Source organism: Sander lucioperca, chromosome 14, assembly GCF_008315115.2.
Source record: "Sander lucioperca isolate FBNREF2018 chromosome 14, SLUC_FBN_1.2, whole genome shotgun sequence".
Lineage (NCBI taxonomy): Eukaryota > Metazoa > Chordata > Actinopteri > Perciformes > Percidae > Sander > Sander lucioperca.
Genome location: NC_050186.1, coordinates 33,066,871 through 33,086,643, shown reverse-complemented (window position 1 = coordinate 33,086,643; position 19,773 = coordinate 33,066,871). Strand labels below are relative to the sequence as shown.

General features: G+C 42.8%; 1 protein-coding gene across 1 annotated transcript in view; it reads left to right on the top strand.

Moving 5' to 3' along the window:
• dcc (DCC netrin 1 receptor) overlaps positions 1–19,773 on the top strand; it is a 217,608-nt gene that overhangs the window by 102,076 nt on the left and 95,759 nt on the right. The window contains exon 12 of the mRNA XM_031287325.2: positions 19,041–19,182. Coding sequence (XP_031143185.2) covers positions 19,041–19,182 — 142 coding nt within the window. The remainder of the gene's footprint in view (positions 1–19,040; positions 19,183–19,773) is intronic.

The window sequence follows — 19,773 nt, the reverse complement described above, 5'->3', positions numbered from 1 at the left end:
GGAAAAAACTTCCATTATAATCTTTCAATTTATTGTAATTCAAGTGGTCTGGAAAAAAAAACACAAGACTAATGCATCTCCTCCTTGGCTCTATATTCAGGCTTAAGTAAATCTAGCCGTCACAGGAGACTTTGGCCAATCACAAGTCATTTCAGAGTGACAGAGCGTTCCTATTGGTTTTGCAACTGCATGATCCATTGGTGAAAGTTGTGTTTATCGTAGCCAAAGGCTCAGTGCTGCAGCTAATTCAAGACTAAGAGACATTATTGTCAGCCATCTATGTACAGTACATAGAGGAACCAAATTGTGTAAAGGTGTAGTTCAGTTTATTGTCCAGCGAGCGGACATTTTCTGTGAAAACACTCTGGAGATCTTGGCCTGACCGGCTCATTTGATGTGTTTGTGTTTGTTGCTACTGCTAGACTATACCGACAGTGTTTCATTTCCGGGATTGTTTAGGTTCTTGCTTTTTTTCTGTTGGTGTTCTAACCTCCGGTGGATTTCTGAGGACTATGGTTAACTGCTCCTCAGATCTCTGCAGGGTAAATCCAGACAGCTAGCTAGACTATCTGTCCAATCTGAGTTTTCTGTTGCACGACTAAAACTACTTTTGAAAGTACACACGTTACACCAAAACAAGTTCCTTCACGAGGCTATTTTGCAGAGGCACCGTCATTGTGTCTGGGGCTTAGCTCCGCCCAAGACGATTGTGATTGGTTTAAAGAAATGCCAATAAACCAGAGCACGTTTTTCGTTTATCAATGTTTTAAGCCCCCAACGTCTCCTTCCAGGCAGCGCTGCCTGAAAGGCACTAGGATTAGGCAATGGTTATGGTTAGGGTTAAGGTCAGGGTTAGGTGCCTTGAAGTCGTTTAGTTAATGGTTATGGTTATGGTTAGGGTTAGGGTTAGGGTTAGGTTCCTTGAAGTCAATGGTCGCAGCGCTGCCTGGAAGGAGAGGTTGGGGGCTTAAAACACCATCGAGCATGTTTTTCTCCCATCCCGGAATGCTGTGTGGACTAGCCAGACCTTCCTCCCCAGCGCTGTGTCAGTGCTGGAGTATGGTCTGCCTACACTGCCTATCTATTCTGGGATAGGGGGGAAAAGTGCTCTGGCTTGTTTGTATTTCTTTAAACCAAACCAGACTGTGCTGGGCGGCGCCCTGATAACGGAGAAAGCGAGAGGGGAGGGACATCTATGACAGGCTTTAAGTCCAGCAATGTACTTCAATCATTTTAAATGTTTTTTTCTGGCACGCCAAGCGTTTGCCCTATGCTGCCTTCGCCAGCAGCCAGCTCTGCAAAAAAAATGTTCGGACGTTGGTTGGAAGTTTTCCCCTTTCATCATCAGGTTTTTTTTTTCCATCCAAATCAGAAAGCAGCAGCCGAGAAAATGACGAATGTTTCCAGCGGCGATGTGAACGGCTCATTATTTATGTCCATAAACAGGAGGGTCAGATTGTCTGTGGAGCGCTGACCTCATTTAGTTATTTCCTTGCATGTGATTGATATTTCTCTGCTGATTGATCAGGGGTGTCAGAGCTGCTTGACAGTTGAAAGCCTCATGACACCGGCTTTAAAAAAGGAGGAAGATTCTTCTCAACTAAACTTAAGTAAATGAAAGCTGAATACCAGACATACTACAGCAGCAGGTGGTTAGATGTTTAATCCCCTGATGAAGTTTGTGTCACCAAGCCCGCCAGCCCCACACCCTGACCTCTGACCTCCCTGTAGATGTGGACGAGAAGAAAAGACTGTTTCTATAACAACAGAGAAGAAAATGTTATTATCCACTGGTTCCAGCAATAGTGGGAGTAACATTCTTCAGGGAAAAATATACTCGATTTTAACATGCACTGATGTATCAAAGTAGGTTAGGCTAAACTGCCCTCTTAGGGCCCTATTTTAACGATCTAAACGCACGGCGTGAAGCGCCTGACGGAGCCGCGTTTAGGACGTGCACAAATCCACTTTTGCTAGTTTAACGGCGGAAAAAAGGTTGTTCTTAGTGTCTTCATTAATTCATAGGTGTGTTTTGGGCATAACATGCAATAAACAAATCAGAGATCAACTCCTATTCCCTTTAAAAGCCAGGCGCGTTTGGACCTTGGAGCGTTGATATCATGGCAGCGGATTTGCTAAGCAGGAAGGAGAGATTTTCAGGAGAAGAAACTGATCTGCTCGTGCGTGAAGGGAAAGCGCATGAGCAGATCATATATCTTTTTTTTTTTTTTTTCTCTTTTGCATGTTTGTGTGCTGTTGCGCGTCTCTGTGTGTGTGACAAGCATAGCATTTTACTAATTTGCTGTTAAAATAACAATGAAATGCTGCGTTATTGACTTTAGAACAGGTTTTTGTTGGTCAGTGGCGCAAAGAAAGCAAGTAGAAAAGTACTCTTAGCAGCAGCAAAAGTAGTGAAACAGACTGTGGTCATTTTGCCTGATAAAGTGTAATATAGTGAAGCATCAGAACTCCAAAGCGGATATTGTCCTTATTTATTGGAAAAATCAATGAAAACTCCATGTGAAGTCCAAGCTGTGCTGAACTCCTGCTGTATCCTGCTCACTGCTTAATAACCACAATTAATTGTCTGTGTGTGTGTGTGTGTGTGTCCAGCTTCAGTCAGTTTCTCTGCAGCTTGTTGCTGAAGGAAACAATGTGAATCGTGCTGCATCCGTCAAGTTTCTGCTGTCAAACCAACTTTTCAGACAAATCTGACATTTCCTCAAATCTCCAGTCAGTAGAGCGTTACTGTGTGTGTGTGTGTGTGTGTGTGTGTGTGTGTTGTTGAATGCTTGGTTGAACACACAGCTAGAGATTACAGTATGTCAGTCTGCAGGCTTTTTTCCCCCCAGAATTCTCCAGAGAGTCCAGCTGGGGTCACTGTCTCTGTGGCTGTCAGAGTCAGGATCAGGAGTGGATGCTGGGAACATCCAGCATACTGCACACCTTAAACTCCACTTCTGCTCTGAGCATAGCTTTTTTAGAAGGGGTTTCTGTTGGAGCGATTAAATCTCTGAGTGTCTCTCTGCAGGAGTCACATGTGGTGGGCCGTTTGGAGAACCTGGAGACTCTTTTAAACATTAATTAAAAGAAGCAGCGGTGAAGGGTCCAGCTGAGCTCAGTGTTCAGAGTGGGTAATGAAAAGTCTGATTTCATATCTGTCTACAAGAGGCTGTGCAAGTCGTAATTCATTCTGGTCTTCCAACCAGGCCCGTATTAAGACAATGTGGTGCCCCTAGGCACTATACCTCAAAGGCCCCCCCCCCTTTTTGTGTGTCAAATGTAATTTACTAACTTATCCAACTACATACATGTGGGCCTATGAGCAGTGAGCACTATATTCAAATGTCTCAATTCAAAATTATCAATTCAAAAAGCCAAAATCAATACTATATATTGCAGCATTGTGGGTCGGTCAAATATTTATTTTTCCGACTTTATTTCACAGGCCCTGAAAGCAACTCCTCTGATTGGTCAAAAACATTCAAAAGCATCATGGGAAAGCTAAAACTGCTTTAGCATCACAGCTAACGACAATAAAAGGACCGAATATTAATAAGATATGGACAAAAGACTATCAATATTAGATTAGTTTCTGTGAAAAATGTTTTTCTTTGCTTGCCAATTACATTGAATCAAGAAAGCCAACCACTTATAATTTTTTATAACAGTTAATATTTTACATTCATCATTATGATAACATTTTTCGGGGGATTGACTGACCACTTTTGATTATTGTTAACCCCCCCCCCAAATGATACATTTGCGCGTACTTGTGGACCAACTCAACTCTGACAGATTGGGGAGGGCGGGGCGGGGTGATAGTGGTCATGTAATATTGATTTATTTATAATGTATTATTATTGTGAAATTAGTGTTCAAAAACGAGTAATGTATGGTCTTTCAACAATTTCAAGTGACGTCAATATAACAATTTACGGAAAATATTGTTAAAGCTTGTGTCATGTGGTGCCCCCCCACTGGTTGTGAATGGTTGGTGCCCCTGGGCACTGGCCCAAGTGCACTTATGGATAATCCGGGCATGCTTCCAACATACAGTACATTAATTCTCTTTTCACATAGACATAGTTTTACTTTCTCATACATTGATTTTACACACACTTTCCCACTCACATTCACGTTTTTTCACTGTCAAAAAGAAATACTGAACAAGATACAAAAATACATTAAAGTGATTTTGAAAGGAGTTTGTAGAATTCTGAAATACTGTATCGATGTTGATGTCCAGGAAAGACAGATGTAGGCAGCTGGATGTAACTGTTCTCTGACCTGGTTCTCTCCATGGTTTCAACAGCAGTCCGTAAAAGATAAAGACATCTGTACAAAGACTCCAATGTGTTCACTGGCTCTTATTTCTTGAGTTTCTCTCTCTCGAAAAAAGAAAATAATCTGACCTTATTGCAACCATCGTAGAGAAATGCTTTTCCTCAGCAGTGTAACACTTTTTGTGTGAGCAAACGGGATACTGCAGCTATTGTGCAAAATCGTCCATCTTTGTTCCAACTGTTTTTGGAACCAGTGTTGTAGTCGATTCACTAAGTTTCGAGACCGAGTCAAGTCTTGAGTTCCCAGTGTTTGAATCCGAGTCACCAAAAAAAGAGTCTGAGTCCGCGTGCCTCTGCATCTTTATAATGTGAACATGTATTCAATAGTAGGGGGCGTGCATCATGAACTACATTCGCAGGTGGACACACGCCCTGCCCCTGCATGAAACAGGGTTTCTGCGGGGTCTTAAAAAGTCTTAAATTCGCTGAAGATTGTGTTCTACGTCGATGCAACGCTACCTCTAATGCTCTTTTTTTTTTTTATTCCGTAGTGTTGTAGTTCTTTATTTCGCTAGTCCAAATATAATTTCGCTGTATTACGACTATGAGACCAACATGCAACTTACTAGTGATTTCTTTATTTTCTGAGCCCACTAGATGGCGCTCTCTGTTCAACAAAGGGTTGAGAATACACTGAATTGCAATGCCTGACCGGCAATTTCCACTAGATGCGGAACATCTGCGGAACGTCTCCGGAACGTTGACGGACTCATTAGGTTTCCATTAAAGTCAGTGTGTGTATTTCCACTGACTGCAGAACGTCTGCGTCCCTACTCCGTCCCAGCTCCGCCGGTCCGCAGCCCTCTGGAGAAGATACGCAGAGCTTCTATTTTTGCCGGACGCCGGAGAGCTCCGCAGCAATTCAGCACACAGCAGATAGTGCGGGACAGGAAGTCGAGCACAGAAACAAAATAAAAATCTGGTTAATTTTCAAAGTAAAATACACCGTGCTCACGGCGGATCATATTTCCCTGCACTACACCTTGAAAACACAGCACAGAGTTGTTTCCCCTCTACTCCTCTGGATGGAAACAAACTTTTGTTGGTTTTGTGGTTCTATTCTACGTGAATTCGCGAGGTATTGTGGGTCCACGTGACTTCAGCTGTCAGTCATGGCCACAGCCGTGCTGCAACAAATCCGGACCTGGTGGGTATTGACGGACGGCGGAGCATGCAGCCGTTCTGCAGCGGAGCCGGTCCGCAGATGGTCCGCAGACGTTCCGCATCCTGTGGAAATTGCCGATTAGGCCTTTCTCTTAAAACCAAGAGCGCCATCTAGTGGGCTCAGAAAATAAAGACACTGGGTCACAAAGCTTCATTTGGCCATCACTACAACTTACATTGCAGCCAGCTTTCGTGTCATTGGCGCGAGTCTCTTTCGGAATGTACCACAGACGTAAAACTGATTTTATTCTTCGGCTATGGGGAAATGCAAGTTTAGCGATACTTGGCTTGAAAAAACTGAATTTAGGGCTCAGTTCATGTTGTGATAAAGGTCTTACATTTCATTCATAACTGTCTTAAAAAGGTCTTAAAAAGTCTTAAATTTGACTTGATGAAACCTGCAGAAACGCTGATGAAACAGTTACATACTAAATATATATATATCAATATCTTAAATATGTTAAGAATTGGGGTGTAAAGATTCCCCGATACAAATCGGTATCCGGTTGTATTATCACAGATACGACTACATCGATACACAGACCCCTGAATCGGTCTAAATGGACCGAGATTTATTCTAACGTTACGAATTGGTTGACTGAAGCTTCACTGTCATCCAACGAAGCTGCTGCGGTGTGCGCAATGCTGTTGAAAGAGACGGCTGTGTGTTTGTGTGCGAGGGAGTTGGTCATTCATGTCCGGGGGGGTGTCAGGGATCAGCCAATCAGTGCATTTGTTTGGGTTTGCAGAAAAAAAACGTCCGGCGCTTAGCACCGCCCAAGAAATGGCAATAAACCACAGCACGTTTTTCTCCTATCCTGGAATGCTGTGCGGACTAGCCAGACCCTCTTTCGCAGTGCTGTGGAGGAAGGTCTGGCAATGCAAGACCAGATACCGAGAGATAAATCACCCTTTAGAGTCCGACCGCGGCGCTCTAAGATGACGTAGTATGAAGAGCGAAAATGGTAGGGAGTAGTATAAAAAGACAGAACATCTCCGTAAAGAGGTTGCTTGGTTGGGGTGGATGGGTCGAACAACACAGGACTTTCACCCAGGAGACCGGGGATCGTTGTCCCGTTGTTGTCCCGTGTGTCACTTCAACATACACCTGATGAGTTGGGAGTGAGCATGTGTTGGTCAAAAATAAGCCTGTTAGCCCCTCTATTACTGTAAAGACCTGTTGATCAATGTGAGAGTGGCAGCAGCTTTCACTGTGTTTGAATGTTAGCGTTATGGTACTTGGTACCCGGATCACAGGCTGTGGCTTTCCTACTCGCATCACTGAAAAATCCTCCAAAATATTGTCGAAATATTCTGTGTGTGTCTATACTGCTCTAAAGCCTAACAGATGCACACACACACGCGCGCGCACACACACACTGCATGGCGCAGCAAGGTGTTGCACGTTGTATTACAAAGCAAATAGAGACAGTCTGCCCTCTATGTGATTGCTCCTTTTACCCAGAGGACATTAAAACACACACACACACACACACACACACACACACACACACACACACTTGCACACAGTCAATGTGATTGCAGCTCTTACCCAGAGGACATGAACAAACAATCACAGATTGAATTCAGGGAGTGTTTACTCACCTGGCCGTGTGTGTGTGTGTGTGCGTGTGCGTGTGCGTGCGTGTTGAGGTCACAGGGTGGATGAGGTGCTCTGTATGCAGCTCTCACAGCGTACAGAAACAAAAAAGAACCCCAGTGAATTAAATCCAGATTCAGTTTAAAGTTTTGTTTCCCTTCAAAGGGTTTCCATCCATCGATTGGACAAACTGCTCAGCGGTACAGAGAGTGAGCTGGAAATTCAATAACTGACTGACGGTGCCTCTAAATGCATCAGCAACACAGGAGGTAATAAATAAAATTCCCACTAAACAAAAAAAAACCCACTAACATCTGCCTTTCGTATTATTGTTATGTTTCAGGCAAGTCATTAAGAACAGGTTTCTATTTACAATAGCAGCTTGACAAGTGACAAAGCCACTTAGGGGAAGGGAAGCAGGGCTAGGAAATAAAATACATTAGACATACCATTATATACAGTTTAAAGTCTGCGCGTCATCCCAGCCACAAATTCCTTCCAGGCAGCGCTCGAGCATCGTTCCAAATTAGTCGGCACTGAGTTTGAAAGAGAGACTGAATGAGTAACAACCCTTTAGTTTTCTTTTCCCCTTTTCTATGTCTTGTGTGTGTGTGTGTGTGTGTGTGTGTGGTGTGCGAGAGAGTGACGGTAAATGCAGAGCAGGTGGTCGGAGCGGGGTTTTTCAGGTGAATGTACAGCAGAGTTTGCAGTATGTGTATATACTGGGCGTTACAGTAAGAGTGCGTAAGACCTGACTTCAAAATAAAAGCAGCCTTCCTGTGAACGTCAATAATAGATAAATAAATTAAACAAAATGAATAAATAAACATTAAATAAACAAACTGAATGATGATTTTAAAAAAAGAGATACTGCTTGCAAACTGTATTTCAGAGAAAAAAGTAATTTCAATTTTTTTAATAATTGGTCAAACTTAATAATAAAAACCACATTTCCAAAGACCAATCTAACTTCAGAATTATAGTACACCTCCTCATTGAGAAACGTACTGTTTCCACAGACCAATTTCACTTGGAAATGTAAGCAGACTAGGGCTGTACCGAATACAATTTTTTGACCTTCGGAGCGTCAGTGCTTTTCAACAGCGAATATTCAAAGCTTGGGTGGCAGCGACGGCAGCAGCAGAAGCGGGGGAAACCAACATTTCCAACTGCGACCTGAAGGCAGCTTTATTTCACGGAAAAGGAGAGAAAGAAAAGAAGAAGAAGCAAGAGATGAAGTGACTGCTCTGTTGTTCCAGGACACAGTCACCTGTTGTTACACAAACTCCTGGGCAGTTCAGTGCATGCGTTTGTTTTTTTTAACCTTCATAGCAGGGCTGTAGGTCTCGAAACTCGAGGCGCTTTTCTGTTGTCTCGGACTCATCCTGGACTCGTTGGTACTTGGACTCTGACCTGTCCCGGACTCGGCCGTTGGACTCGCCAAATATTGTACTTGGTCTCGACCGAGTTCAGCACTTATATGCTTTTTTTCTAAAAGTAACTTCCTTCAAAACAAAACCATTGATGAAGCAAGCTCGTTCAGAAAACAGGTATTAGTTTAATTCATAATCCATCTGTAGCAGGCATCGTGATTGGTCCCCTGGTATACACCTGGCTGCATCATATTTTCATGTCAGCGAGCACTTTGTACTATGAATTATTCAGGGAAGGTAATAAGTTCAAGAATGGGAACATTTCCATTTTATATTTTAAAGCCCATGTTGCAGGGTTTATTTTCTAATGAATTTGCGCAATTTGCTTGTTGGTAATAAACATTTAAACTGTTACCCAACAACATCAAATACAATGGATATCACAAAACGGAATAAAATACGAAAAAGTAGAACTATTTTACATCGGTTTGCAATGATTCTCTTTTCCCCCACAATGCATTGCATTACGTCACGTTGGGGAGACGACAGGCGAAAGCCCCGTCTCTGTTCACTGTCTATGGGCTCGGTTTGTGCCACTAGTGTTGCAAAATATGGCTTTTGGTCTCGACCGAGTCCATGTGTCTTTATTATGTGTATAATAATATTGAAGGCAAAGTGAAACACAGCTTGGATGGTGATGTTGTTCGGCTTTTCACAAGTTTAGACAGCTAGCTAGCTAGCTACGCCGACGTTTGCTAACGTTAACGCAACAGTGTTAGCCTAGACTGCTAGCTTGGTAAATATTACGACTGCCTTCGGAGTTTCCTATATCTGCATCCACGTTGTCAACATAAGACATGTTGCGTTAGTGCTCCTTTTGTACCATAATGTTATTGAATGAAATGTTAAGCTTCGCTCCTACGAGATGGGTGGGTTTTTGTTACATACAAAGCTAACTGGCTATAGTTAGCCTGTATGCTAGCAGAATTAGCTAACGTTGCGTAACCAGCCAGCAACTTCGGCAATCGGCATTAGTTTCGGTGAGCTAACCACAACAGTATTGTCACCCACAATCAACCTCTGCTGCTAAAAGCAGTCAACCTGCAGTGATGATTGAAATAGAGACGCTTGTGGATCTGTTAGCTGTTGTGGTTAGCTCGCTGGAACTACTGACGAAGCTGCTGGCTGGCTACGCAACATTAGCTAATTCCGCTAGCACAGGTGTGTAACGTAGCTACCTAACAAAAATCCACCCATCTCGTAGGAGCCAAGCTTAACATTTCATTCAATACAATTATGGTACAAAAGGAGCACTAACGCCACATGTCTTAAGTTGACAACGTGGACGCAGATATAGGAAACAACGAAGACAGTCGTAATATTTACCTAGCCGTCTAGGCTAACGCTGTTGTGCTAACATTAGCAAAACGTCGGCGTAGCGTTAGCTAGCTAGCTAGCTAGCTGTCTAAACTTGTGAAAAGCCGAACAGCATCCCCATCCAAGTAATAAATGAACACTAGGCAAATATGTTGTTACTAGAGCTAGTAGGGTCCATCAAAACGTGAGATATCTAATCAAAAATGTGTTTACAACGTCGGGAGATTACACAGGTGGGACTGACTGGCAAGTTAGCCCATAGCTAACATGATGCCTTCTATTTCTAGATCTAGCTAGATTACCAGTACTTATCTGAACTAACGATATGATCACTGTCACTAGATATAAAGAAAACATTGACTTTCACTCGGTGCTATTCACTGACAATAAAAACATCTCTTCCTCATCCCAGTCAGTCACCATAGTTCTAGTACTAGGCTGAGGCACGTCTCCCCAATGTGACGTCATCATCGAATTGTGTTAAAAAAAACCACTAAACGACTAAAACGGCGAAAACTGGCCTTTATCACTATTTGGAGACATTTTTAACAATGATATACATATGTTGAGTGCTTTATGTACCCATTAATCAACAGTGGTGGTTAACCTGCAACATGGGCTTTAAGTAGATAATATGGCCTAATTTGATCCTATGGTGTGTTACTCTGCACTTGGTTTTTGATTATTACAAATAATAATGCCAAATTATCATCTTAATAGAAGATATACTGTCTCTCCCATCACATAAATCATGAACAGGTAAGTAAGTGGTCTTGAAGAGGATTCATTTTTTTCTGTCTCCCGTATTTACTGTCTCTCATTTGGACTCGGTCTTGACTTGGACTCAAACTTTGTTGGACTCGGTCTTGACTTAGACTTGAACCCGTTAGACTTGGTCTTGACTCAGTCTCGACTAGTCCTGGTCTTGGACTTGTCAAATGTGGACTTGACTACAGCCCTGCTTCATAGTTTTTAAAACTTTTTTGTAGCAGCGATAGAGGCACGGATGTTCCCTATTACTGTTACGGACTGATGAGTCTGACAGTCGGTAAGCGTTACATGATTGTCCCCCGCAGGTTGACGTCGGGTTGCTTTCCTCCAAAAGCTGAACTGGAAACTTTTTGCCGCAGGCATTCAAAACAAATTAAAAGACCTGCGTTAGTGCCGGACCGTCTAACGAGTGACTCCAGATGCAGTGTGTGTGAATGAATGCTCAGCCAGCCAGTGCCTCACTGTATTGGCACTGTGCACGGCCGTAACGTTATTATCTCTACCTTTATCAAATCGCCTGACAACGACACCAGGCTGCTTCGGTATAACCATACAGACCTCTACACACATCAGACTGCTCACTTGTAGCAGACGTTTAGCTAGCAGCTTAATCCCGACAAAACACCACAGTGAAGTTCAGCCTGCATGCACGTTTTTTTCAACAACAAAATATTCAAATCCCAAAATTGAAAATCAAATGCCTACCCATCGAACGAATATTCAAATCCAGCCCTATAGCAGACCACCTCAGAGTGTCACTCTCACCGTTGCACACGCACTAAACGGGGCCTGGAAGAGGCAAACGCCACTTCCCATGCTACAAACAAACTTGACGGACTCATGCGTATGAACACTCGCTCCACTATATCTTTCGCTTACTTTCCTCTTTCACCATTACAAATTGTAGCATGAAAGGATACTTATTATAAAGACTTTGTACTAGATGAAATACCTTAACTTATCTTAACTAAGCACGTTTTATCGTAACAAATTCATTCAGCTCAGCAAATACAAATAAAGGCCTTTCCATTTATTTAAAATACACTGGTGTGATACCTTGATTTTTGGTATTGTTATGATTTTTTTTTTTTTTTAACATAAAAAAATATACAAGACACAAAATTATTTCACTATGAAATAACAAAAAGCAAGAATAACCAAATCAATAAATACTCATGAATAAAAAAACTCTTGTCCGAAAGGGAGAAGGAGGAAGCAAAATGATTTTGGGGTCTTATCAATTTTTAAATGTCCATACCTTTACATCTTTAATCACAAAAATAACCCCTATCAAAGTGTTTTCAATCTATTGTTTTGTAACATGCAATATGCATACAACCCTATAACAGAAAACATCGTCAAAATCCAAAAACATTTGCAGAATCCGATCAATCAAGTTGCTTTTCCATCATTTCCCTAATTAAATCATTTATTTTATGTACCTTCCTTAAGCTACTGTCCATCCAGTGTATTCAACAAGCACAATTCAATTCTATGTAAAGCCCGCCTGGGAGAAAAATGTGCCAGCTGCCACTGCTATTGCTGCGGTCAACAGTAGTAGTATCATATATTTAAAGGGATATTTCAGCGTAAGAAAGATGAATATATCTTTAAATTGGGTCACTTATGTAGTAGAAATGTGACTTTATTTTAGAAATTGGTGGCTTCTAGGCCGAGATAAGCCACAAAATGTGTTTTTGGCTCATGTGGATGTAAGACACCAAATCCCAGAATGCACTTGCTTCACTGCTTTAGCGTCTACTCCCAAGCCACGCCTACCGTTTACAGACAGTGAGACAGTCAAGTCAACTCAAGTGTGTTTTATTGTCATTTCAACCATATATACAAAACAACGTTTCACCGTGGCTCAAGTGGTGTTACACATTTCAAATATATATAACAACATTATATAAAAACAACATACGAAACATGTCACACATTTGGTGCACACACATAGGTTGTGTAAAGTTCAGCTAACGCATACTAGCATTAGCGCTCAGTGGGCTGTAAACACAAAAAACAATTTGCATGGAATGTAGAATGGTCGGCATTTAACAGTCACAAACTCCACCAGCAGTTAGCAGTTAGTTGGATACAAGCACCAGTCCGTGTTAACACAGCCCACCTCCACTAGCTAGTATTACCTGGCGACAGAGCTGCCGGCCTGGTAGCTGGATAGTCCGATACAGCAAGGTTTCCACACAACAAAAACACAGCAGTCTCTGAACTCGCGTTGCGAGTTTCGTTGAAGTTGGATGTAGTCCACTTTGTTGTCTAATGAGCGGACACTTGCAAGCAGGATGGATGGGACAGGTGGCCGGCTATCGTTAGCTTTCCACCTAGCTAGCTATTAGTCCAGCCCCGTCCAGCCCTCGTTCTGCGTTGCACCGCTGAGGATGTCACCTTACCGGCTAGCGGCATAGAGCGGGACCGCAGGCTCAGCTGCTGGTGTCTGTTGCAGGCGAAGCTCGCGTAGTGTGTTGAGTATTCAGTCTGAAATAAAGTTTCCTTCATATTCTCCGATCTGTACCAATGTATCCCGGTGGTACACATGTGCGGCAGTTTGAATGCACATAATGTTGTAAAAGTTTTCTGCTATAAAGACCATAGACAGTATGGAAAAGACAGAGCCTGTTTACATGCCTGTTTAGCAACGATTCAAGATGGCTGACGCTCGTTTTGCTTTGGAAAACTTTGTGTAAAGATGACAGTCCAACCCCCTATGGGCGGGTTGAAAACATGCGGAAGTAGCTCCTACTACTGGCTCCTACTACTGGCTGTAGTCTATTGCCTCTGGGCAAAAATGCCTCCGATGACGGAAAACGACGATTTTTGCATCATCAGAGGCTTTTTTCCAGACCCACAATACAGAGATCTCTCCTCTCAGGGGGACATGAGGGAGGGAAGCATGGTCATTCGAAAATACTACCGTGTTTCTGCTGATACAAAGCTCAATGCTAAATCGGTGAAGTATCCCTTTAATTATTATCAATTACGTTACATTAGCAGTTTTGTCTTCTTTGTTCATTATCTCCATTAAGTTTCCCTCAGATGACTCTGCTTCTTGTAATTACCACTGGTGGTTATCATCAGAACCATTATTATCCGTGTTATCTCCATCAGCTTTCTGCATTTTCCCCGTGTCGTCTGGGGGAAGATTTAACCAGACGGACGGCCCCCCGGCCTGTTTGAAGGCAGTGAGCGAGGCCACGGCTTCACTTGCCCTGCTGCTTTACAATGCGAACTACATCTGAATACAAAGCAGCTTCAGGAGGAATTTCTGCTCCCGACATTTTTCTACTTCACTCAGACAGAAAAAAAAAAAAGAAAAAACCCAGAGAAATGGTTCAGTGTTACAGTACAGCCTGAGGCCACTTCACCTCTAATTTACACGAGGAAAGAAAGAACATCTCAAACGGCTTATGCCGACATATGCCGACATTACACCAAACGGCTTTTCAAACGATTCCACTGTCGCAGGCTCATTTCCAATATCAAATCCTGAGAGTCTTGCTAGAGTCGGGGCGTTCCCGTCATCGCAATCGTTTGGTGTAAGGTGGTCATAAAACTTTCCGTTGGAATCGTACTTTTTGAAACGGTTCCAAGTTGGAACCGGTTCTCGATGCCCAGTCCTAGTAACGACTGTGTGTGTGTGTGTGTGTGTGTGTGTGTGTGTGTGTGTGTGTGTGTGTGGTGGAGGTGTCGTCCTCCCTTCATGGGTGGTTTGCCTCTCTGTGTCTCTGTGGGAGTTGTTCCAACACCAATTTAATTTCTGTATCGTTTCCATGGAGACCTCACATCCAACTGTGTCCTGTCAAAGTGGCTAATTAGTTAATGAGGCGCATTGTGACGCCGGGGCGGAGAGATAGCGAGAGAGACAGAGTATATAAAGGAATTTGGCCGACACACACATTTATTCAATTTGCCGCTTCCTTTTTCTCTCCCTCCATCCTTCGGCCTTTCCTATCTTCTCCTCTCCCTCCTTCCCTCCCTCCGTCCTCCTGCTCGGTAATCAGTTCTGCTGTAATCAATTAGCAGGATGAGGAGCAGCAGAGGGAACAGGTGCAGCTAAATGTTAATGAATTCCTCTGTGGCCGTTGTCACAGTAACACTGGCTGAATATTTAAACTGCTCGTTGGCATGATGACTTACAGCACAGCTGATGAAGAGATACACACACCATTGCTCTGTGTGTGTGTGTGTGTGTGTGTGTGTGTGTGTGTGTGTGTGTGTGTGCGTGTGCGTGCGTGTGTGCGTGCGTGTGTGCGTGCGTGCGTGCGTGCGTGCGAAACACTGTGCTGTGCGTGTTTTGTATATAATGACAATCCACTTAAATTGTTAGGGAATTTTGTACCACAACAACTGAGGTACTGGTTTCTGATTGGCTGGAAGAGCACTGTAAATAACCTTCGTTGTAGTACAGATGATTCAGCGTGGCTGTTTTAAAGTTAACCTGCATAAATTTAATTTGTGTTTGCATTTGAGTTTGAGTCAAATGCATTTCCATCCCCATAAAACATTTGCAAAGCCAATGTCAGACACATTTTCTAATGTATTTGAAACCATCCATGTTTGCTTGCTAGCTGTTTTAGTCTTTTATTTTCTTGGCACCAGTTTTGTAGTACTCGAGATCGGCCTTGGTGTCAAGAGGGGTCTTAAGACCAAATTTTTGAAGGTCTTGTCTCGGAATCGGCCGCATTTTTACTCGGTCTTGTCGCAGGGATTTCGCTAAATTGCCTGTACATTGTGTGATTTAGGCCTATGTGTTAAAACTTACAAATGCAACCAATAACTTGACTCATATCTATTTTGAAATGTGTTATGTAAACCCCCCTCTCCCTGCCCCCTCTACACACACTCCCAAGAAAGAGAATGTGGGGACAGGAGAAGAAGCTCTAACACAAATCTGGTCTTGGTCTTGACTCGGTCTCACCCTGCCTTGGTCTTTGTCTTGACTCGGTCTGAAACCCTCAAAGTCTCTGTCTTCTCTTGGTCTCGATACACTCTTGTCTTGGTGATGACTTGGTCTCGGTTTAGGTGGTCTCAACTACAACACTGCTTGGCACTTTGCTACGTTTCTTGGTGCATTACTGCCGCTTCAATCAGCGGAATATTGTGAAGCCTTTGTTGGGAATGCTATCGAGTCACCTGTGTGCATGCCCACATCAAGCCCTCAGGAAGTGCGCCGGGCTTTGAAGCCAATTTCACATAGCAGCCAGCAAAGGTGGAAGCAAACAGTGGAACTGCAACTTCTGTGTCTGTCACGTGATGCCATGGGGCCCAGGAGAGACTTTTTCCCCATAGACTTACATAGAGAAAGAGACGTCTGTAAATCAGTGGATACATTTTTTTGAGCGTCACAACCAGTGTCCGAAATTACTTTTTAAACCCACCAGCCAAGTTGGCAGGTTAATGAAAAAATCCACTGGGCAAGCATATTTTTTGTAACATAGGTATGACACAAAACCTTCTGGTTGGGGTTGCAAGTCCTGCTGGTTTATCCTTTCATCGTGCTTTCTTTTGGAAGGCTGGCTGACTCCTGCCAAGAATCGCCACATATTGGCTAATTAATTAGCCTGAGTTAAATGCTAGCTATCATTGAGCAGAAGTGATGTGGTGGCTGGCGTTCCAGTGTGTGTGTGTATGTGTGTGTGTATGCGTCAGTGTATGTTTGTGCGTGTGTCGGCCCGCCCCCACGAAGCACCAATGTGCAAACAGCAGAGGAACAGAAGAAAGTAGCCGCAGCTTCACAAAAATGAAGACTGAAAAAATCACAATTTTGGTACAAACATTACATTTTATTTAGTTAATTTCGGACCCTGTTCTCAACCCGAGCGAAATGACTTGTTTCACTATCAGAACATATAACATAACATTTGGGAAAGTCTAAAAGAGCTGCACGATTAAATTCGTATGATTCCCATCCAAGTTAGCCGGAGAGCTTAAACGGAAGTAGCCGGCTTGGCCGGCGGAGGTCTCCAGTTCGCCTGCTCTATGGGCCACACAGTGCAGAAGCATCGCCGATCATCCCCGTATTGTTATTTGCTGAAGTTAAACTTTTTTGTGTGCCACTGAGCCCATACGAAGGAAACATGGCTCGCGTCAAACGCTGTATCCAGGTCTTATTATACATACATGGCTCGCGTGCATGGGCATCTTAGTTTGCATGCATGTGATATACTAACAAAACAGGGATCCGCTTTTAAAAACATTGCTCCATAGTACTGCATAGAGGTTTTCTAATGAGATACTTCAAAATGTGCATGGAACACAGCTATGGTAAAAAGTTATTTTGGGACAGTGGGCATCGCATCACCTGTAATTCCGACTGTGGTCATTTGGAGCAAAACTCTAAACATACAATAGAGATTAGATTAGACTAAGATTATTTTACATTGTCTACATTTCTGCAGATTTAAATCCAGCTCTGTGTGTGCAGTGTGTTTAGATGAACAGTGTTTGGCTTCCCGCCATAACACCGGTGCCCGGAGCTCCCAGCGGAGCGGCGGAGGTCTACAGAGATCTGTGACGTGAAACGAGTCACCGAAGTTCGCCGGATGACATGATACGCTGCTGCGCTCCGCAGGAGACCTCCATGCACTGGCCCCAAACACCGTTCATCTAAATACACTGCCCACACTGCCATGACACAGAGCTGGATTTAAATCAGCAAAGTATCCTATTCATTTGTATTTGGTAGTTGCAGGAGTAGTCTTAGGAGGAGTAGTCCAGTATATACACAGCTAGCAGGAAAAGCTCTGAAAGACTTAAGGTTGAGACAAAAAAGAGAAAGAGGTAGAGAGAGGGGGATACACCAGAGAGAGAGAGAGAGAAAGAGAGAGAGAGAGGGACTTTTCTAATTCATTAATCTTCATTTATGTTCAGGCTACCTAACACACACACACACACACACACACACACACACACACACACAAATAACCATAAACACGCACACGTACAGGGTCGTATTGAGTACTGTATATCAGCAGAATGGTTGATGGCAGCTGCCTCACAGAACAGAGCACACTGGGGGCTGAGCAAACATCTGCTGTGTGTGTGTGTGTGTGTGTGTGTGTCAGAGGTGGATGGTTAGCATGCAAATAAAGCAATTAAAATTCATGCAACACACACAAACAAACACACACAGATACATATTCAAATGTAGATTTATGTGATATATATACACAGATGCACACTCATAGAAACATGCATTGAAATTCAAACTACCACAGGCTTTTACTAGAATGATTTCATAAAAACAGAAAAACACAGATACCAGCTCAGCATCAGACTCATCGGAACAAAAATAGAAAGACAAACGTGCATCACCATATTGTTGTGATACATCGTGGTAACAGGTGGTAGAAATATTAAACTATTTATCATCATTTGAAATCCCCCATTGCATTGCCATAGCATCTTTGCAAAGATAATGCTTTGAAGTTTCTTTTAGTTTGCTTTCTTACTCCGACGCACATCACAGTTGATGGAGGGGGGGGGGTATAAACACAGAGAAATAGATCTGTTCTTGTTTTGTCTTTTTAATTTCACATTTCAAATATAGTCCTGATATGGGTAATCCGAATGAAATTCACCGTATCTGTCCCTCAACATGTCTGTAATGTGTTTACCAAACTACATGTTGGGGAGCAGAACTGACTTCAGAATCCAGAACCCAGCATCTCTAGCAGATAGCCACAGCGCATTACAAAACCAAATCTAAGAAACCCAAACAATATTTCCAAAAGCTATCCAGATGTTTCCACACCACTCAAAATATACCTACAAATATAAATATAAAGCAACTACAAACAGTCTCAAAACAGTTCCAAATAGACGCAAACTGACAACAAAAGTGACACAAAGCCACTGCAAAGAGATGTTAAATGACCACAAAGAGACGCAAAGTAACTACAAAGAGATGCAAAATGAGCACAAAGAGACCCAAAGTAACTACAAAGACATGCAAAATGAGCACAAAGAGACCCAAAGTAACTACAAAGACATGCAAAATGAGCACAAAGAGACACAAAGTAACTACAAAGAGATGCAAAATGAGCACAAAGAGACACAAAGTAACTACAGAGAGATGCAAAATGAGCACAAAGAGACACAAAGCAACTACAAAGTGATACAAAATTAGCACAAAGTAACTACCACGAGATGCAAAATGAGCACAAAGGGATACAAAATAACTACAAAGAGATGCAAAACGACATTGACTACCAACAAAGCATTTCTGTTTTATGTCTCTTTCAGTTGGGGGTCTTTCTACCATGTTGGGGGGGGAGGGCTTTTACTTCTGCCCATGTGCCCATTGTCTCAGAATCCGCCCATGCCCTCAGCCAGAGGATGTTTTGCAGCTTGATTAGTTTACTTATTGTTTTCTCCGTCTTTATTGTCTTTCAGAGCATCAAGGTGTCATGGCAGCCGCCCCCGCGCAGCGCCCAGAATGGCATCATCTCCGCCTACAAAATCAAATACAGGAAGACCGGTCGACGTGGAGACCAAGAGGCCATCGAACCCAACAACTTCTGGTACCTGTTCACAGGTGGGATTTGTTGACCATAAAACATGTATAGAATATTACCAAAACAAATGCTCATTTTCCCTTCCAAATGAATGGAGTGAATCTGGACTCTTTGTCTTTACTATCAGTCTGACTGTTTGGACCTAGAATATAAAAATCTGCCTATTAACCAGGCTTATTTAGTGTGTGTGTGTGTGTGTGTGTGTGTGTGTGTGTGTGTGTGTGGAAACATTTCTGTGTGGGTGGATTACACATTGGACTCCGCTTGTGTCTTTTTTGTTGCATGTATCTGTAGTGTTTTTTCTTATGTGATAGAAAATCTGCATTTGCATAAGTTTAAATCTGGACATTTGTATGTGTGTGTGTGTGTGTGTGTGTGTGTGTGTGTGTGTGTGTGTGTGTGTGTGTGTGTGTGTGTGTGAGAGTGTGTGCGTGCATGTCTGTATTCACACTGCCACCAGCTATTATTTCAATTTGCGGTTTGCAGGATTTGAATGAAACTGATCTTCCTTTCCATTATTTTCCACTGATGGTTATCTTGAAACATCTGTCCGTACAGGAATCCAATCCCCAGTGGCAGGTGTTTGTGTGTGTTGAGCCTGATCCGCCCAC